We start from the raw sequence: 4,901 nt of genomic DNA, 5'->3' as shown, positions 1-4,901 counted from the left end.
GTTTAACGTGCCGTAAAAAATACTTTCAATCTTTTCTCAAGGTATCATCACTGACGTGCTTATTATGAGGAGGATTTGTCAGGAAGTTGAACCTCAGATTCAGGAGGAGCAGTGTGGTTGGAACAGTGGACTAGCTCTTCACCGGCAATGAATAAATATTTTCCACGTTAAAAAACACATGACAAACATTTTGGGGGTTTTGGAGGAAGGTTGAAACAGATTAATGACATTTCTATTCATTTCAGTGGGGAAAGATGATTTCAAATACACATTTTGACTTACGAGCGTGGTCTTGGAACAAATTAAACTCTTATGTCAGGGCATGATGGAAGACAAAAATACACGTTGGGAAGTCCTGCATTCTGTGTCTTTGAGGTGGAAGGAATGGAAAATGATAATGATATCAGAATGTTTAATTTCATGATTAATTTGGTTTTACTGCTTTGTCAAACGTATTTGAATCAAAAAAGTTGAATAAACGTAACCGTCCTTTTGACTAAATGACTTTGTAATAAACCAAAGAATAGAGACACCAGTGAAAATTGATCTTAGAAGAGTAGCAATCACAATGCTCAAGAAAGTTCTTGTAGCTTCTATAGGGCTTGGAGGGCATTTCATTAGTGGCATAGGTCAGCCTCTCTGGCACAAACAAATCTGTTTTGGTCAGCGCAGCTGTCGTTGTCCCAGAGACCATCTAGAAGGAAACACAAAACAGTGTGATCATCATGAAAATCCTCTACTACTCAATGTGTATAATTTCCCTCAATATTAAATAATTACCCAACTTACCAATATAGCGGTAGCACATTCAGATCAAATTTGGAAGTAGTCATTTTGCCTATTCAAGTTATTAATATATTTACCCGAAAATTCAAGCTCAAAGCATTCTCCACTATCCATGTCACTGTTGAAGGCTGTGAAATCAACCTCTGAGCCATCAGTCCAGAAGAGGTCGCCATCCTGTAAGTCAAAAGAACATGTTTACATGAGCCACACATGAAAGGTAAACGCATGATTGTCTGTTTGTCACAACGTAACACAGGGATGGGTGACTGAAATGATGGAGGAAGCCACAATTTCTCATCAGCACTACTGGTTGGGGTGGGGGACACATAGAACCACACACTTCCTAAACACATGTATGAAATAAAGCCATTTGAAATATGGACAAAATATGTGCCGACCTGTGAATAGAGAAAATGTGTGGATAATTGGTGCCCATAGAAATGAATTGGGAAAATTGGTCGTTTTTTGTTTTTGTTTTCATAAATCATGACAAACTGCCAATATTTTCCACAAAAAAATTCCACAAAAAACAACAAAACAAATGGGGGTTGGCTACCCCCCAAAATACACAAAAAGAGGCATAAAATAAATTGTGTGGTCCAATGTAGTTGGGGAAATTTTGTGGGGAACTTTTTTGCGGGCATTTTGCGTGTGAGTGCTGGCTGACGTCATCACCAGTGTGGAATAGCCATAGAACCGTAGCAACAGAAGCGATTTTTACAGCACAAAAGAAGCACAAACAAGTGGTACCATTTCTGGTCCATTTGGCAGGTTATGGGGGGCTGGGTGATGTCATCACCAGCAGGCTCTTGGCCTCATTTGAGCGAACAGAATCGTGAGGACAACCTCCTTTTAGTTCAGTCCCGGCTGCTATCGACAGAAGTCACAAAATGGCCACCCCCTGAGATGGGTAAAAACGGGTGCACTTTGCTATATCCCATAAACACAATATGAATCAAAATAACCTTATTTCAACTAGTGGGCCTGCATTCTTGAAAAAATATGTTTGGGTTAATGCCCGCTTTAAGAATTAGGATGTGCTTCACCTCTACTGCTTCGTGTAGCCCAAGCCAGACATCGTCAGTAGAGTCAGAGGCTGCTCGAATCAGTTCGAGAACTACGGCATATTCCAAAGGACTGTGGACAGAGGCCAGATTCCCATCAAGAATGTTGCAGATGCTCTACAAGAAGAAACAGCGACTCAGTCATGAATGTGCACACTTCATTCACATCATCCATGATATTGACACAAATCAACAGACAAACAGATGGATCACTGCTTTGTAAAATAGTTTAGCCCTTTATCCATACTTCTGCATCGGCAAACTGCCTTCTGCTATCTTGGTAGATGAAACAGCGACAATCCAACTGAATCCAGCCTTTAGGACAGCAATTCTCTGCACCACAATTGTTGTTTTAGGGAGAAAAAGAGATTAAATCTGCTATCAAATGCTGATAAAATGAATTAATTGCTTTGTCTTTGAGACAAAGTTACCAACCTTTCTTTTGACCGGTGGGCTTAGACCACTGTGAAGAAGAAAAGACGTTCGTCAAGTCAGATTGTTCAAAATCGGCACAAATGAAGACTACAATACATCATAAACGACATTGAAAATATGCACTTATTCAATTGAGCAGGTGAGACCGACTTACAGCTCCAGTCAACAGTCCACTGATCCCGCACAGGAGCACCAACGAGCGAAGAGCTAGAACCATCTAGGGAATGACAAAAAAAGAATCATAATTTCAATATCACAGTTACACTCATATTCAAATGAAAACCTTGAAAAAGGCATGCATGTTGCTACGTTGAGTTACCTCTACAGTCACAAGGCTTAATGCTGAGAGCTCAGGTGCTCCAAAAGAACGGCAGTCGTTTTATTACAGCTTGTGGCAGCTGTGGAATGTAGTCATACAATCAAACTAATTAACAAAAACAACACTATAGAGTGAAGATGGGCTGTTTCAACCAAGGGGTGGGGATACATGGAAATATTTGATCTCATACTGTGAGGTCTTTGCTTTGACAACAGTTGCACACACCTACCCATCACAGGATCATACTGTACTTACGGGTTTGAGACACCTTAATTAAGTTGTCGCAAAGATAATCATGATCATCACTGGTTGTTTTCTTAATGAGCTAATCTTAGAGTTAGCTATGCACACAACAACAAAGGTCATGAGTCATTCATAACCTAAAAGAGGTGTCAACATGACTGCGACGATAAAATGCTGTCATCCCTCCAAGCACTAACTCAAAATATAAACCCTTTCAAACAATCATCCAAAAAGATCATCATTTCTTCTCCTGGCTCCAGTAGAGTGTTTCAAGACTTGCTGTAAGAGTTTGTGTTCGCTAGTTAATAGTATCATGGATTAAGTCAAGTCGGTTTTATTCAAACAGCGCCAAACCACAACAGAAGTTATCTCAAAGTACTTTTACGCATTCAGCAGGTCAAGAACCTCACTCTCCATACAATAAAGACAACCAACTGAACCTCAAATTAGCAAGCACTTGGCAACGTAGGCAAGGCAAAACTCTCTATAAGGAAGAAACCACCAACAAAAGCCAGAATCTCTAGCTCAACCCTTTGTCTCAGCCAGTTGGGTTGAGATGAAGTGACGGAGTAGAGGGATGACGGGTCGATAGAGGACCGGTCCGTCAGTCCGTCAGTGACGGACACCCATTTTGCTGACGATTGATGAATGATGAGACACCTTTTAAAAATGACGGACTGATGAATGACGAACGCAGGTTTTCATCTGTGAGTCTAATCGTCATTAACTGTCATGCCCTGTGCTGTGGCCTCTTCATCTGTTCTCTCAGTCTACAATCGTTGAGCATAGGCGGGGTCTCTCCGCCTCAGCACCTGCAATCAGCCCGACCACCTGTCTCCAATCATCAGTGGCAGTATTTAGGCTTGGCTCCAAACAAGGCAAGGTGCCGTAGTATTGCTTTGTGTGCTGTATTGCTGCTTGCCATTTCCACATCGACTTGATTGTAAACCAGGTCGTGGTCCAGTAGAGTTTGAGGTTTGTGTAGTTAAGTTCCACTGTGATTTTGGGTTTCTGTTTTTTTTCTAGATAGCTCTGCTCGACTTTTGTTAGAGAACTAGCCTCATTTCTTTTAGCCTTCGCGTTAGCGTTGCGTGATTGTAGCTTTTCTTTACTGTTATTTTCATGTTCTGGAATAAAGCTTGTGTCACTGCTCTCAAACCTCCTGTCTGTGTAACCCAGTAGAGAAAACGTTATATTTTATTTCAATGCACCATTTTACTTTGAAAAACATTTATTTTAGTAAGAGGAAGTGTGCATCTTCTACCTCACTTAATTTCCATTGTGTAATGTCACTTAGGTGATAATGACTTTCTAATTGGACAAAGTCAAGTTGTCCCGCCTACTCGAGACGCCATCTCAAGTTCACCTTGTTTTTTCGTTCTTTTCCGCTTGGATGCCCAACTGAAAGTTTGCGTGACAATTTCTTTTGAGTGCTGATGCTAATATACCATCTCGGTGAGTGAGAAACATATTGGAGTCGAAGTAAATGTGACCAATTTTCAAATGCAATTGGGAAATGTTTTATTTTAAGTGTGAATCCCAGCGGGGACTGAGGGTCCATGACAGTCCGACAGTGTTCATACTAGAACGTCGTCTTGGTGAGTCGCCATGTGCTACGACGTAAAAATTATAATGCTAGGCTAACGCGAAGCTAAAGTTAAGCTAATGCTAATCGCGAGTGTTAATATAAGAAGATAAGAATACCTTTTATTGATCCCACAGTGGGGAAATTTTCATTGTTACAGCAGCAATGATATAGGTCACACAGGGACGGCGGCATAATGTAGCCATTAATGTATAACAATGACAGCAAACATTCGGGATCAAACCTATGTAAATATAAGCAGTAACGTGTGTATATACACATGTATATACACACCAACATACACCTACATAAAAAGTATGAGGAACACTCATTTTGGCCTGTACATAGTACAGTGCTGTGGTGAAATGTAAGGGACAGCATTGGATAAAAATAAAACTAGACTAACAGTAGTGGGGAATGTTGAGTATTGCACGGTATTACAGTAGTGGGGGATATTGGGTATTGCACG

General features: G+C 40.7%; 1 protein-coding gene across 1 annotated transcript; it reads right to left on the bottom strand.

The window, feature by feature from the left end:
• Positions 1-395: 395 nt before the first annotated feature.
• On the bottom strand, positions 396-3,656 carry LOC147152875 (galactose-specific lectin nattectin-like). Its single transcript, XM_086042919.1, has 8 exons — positions 3,508-3,656; positions 2,605-2,683; positions 2,440-2,502; positions 2,286-2,313; positions 2,098-2,183; positions 1,833-1,967; positions 864-960; positions 396-694 (listed from the first exon to the last, which is right to left on the bottom strand). Exons 3-8 carry the CDS (start codon positions 2,500-2,502, stop codon positions 618-620), a joined length of 486 nt encoding a protein of 161 aa, XP_085899045.1. The 5' UTR covers positions 2,605-2,683; positions 3,508-3,656; the 3' UTR covers positions 396-617.
• Between the last annotated feature and the right edge of the window lie 1,245 nt (positions 3,657-4,901).

Source organism: Filicampus tigris, chromosome 1, assembly GCF_054856515.1.
Source record: "Filicampus tigris isolate MCC_2025a chromosome 1, RoL_Ftig_1.0, whole genome shotgun sequence".
Lineage (NCBI taxonomy): Eukaryota > Metazoa > Chordata > Actinopteri > Syngnathiformes > Syngnathidae > Filicampus > Filicampus tigris.
The sequence above is the reverse complement of the archived record's forward strand: the minus strand, read 5'-3'. Positions and strand labels throughout refer to the sequence as shown.

Excerpts from the sequence above, each read along its gene's own strand:
- LOC147152875 (XM_086042919.1), bottom strand. The coding sequence starts at position 2,502 with ATGGTTCTAGCTCTTCGCTCGTTGGTGCTCCTGTGCGGGATCAGTGGA. Across the intron at positions 2,184-2,285 it reads GCCCACCGGTCAAAAGAAAG|AGAATTGCTGTCCTAAAGGC; the intron begins GTTGGTAACTTT and ends ATTGTGGTGCAG. Across the intron at positions 695-863 it reads CTTTGAGCTTGAATTTTCGG|ATGGTCTCTGGGACAACGAC; the intron begins GTAAATATATTA and ends GTTTCCTTCTAG.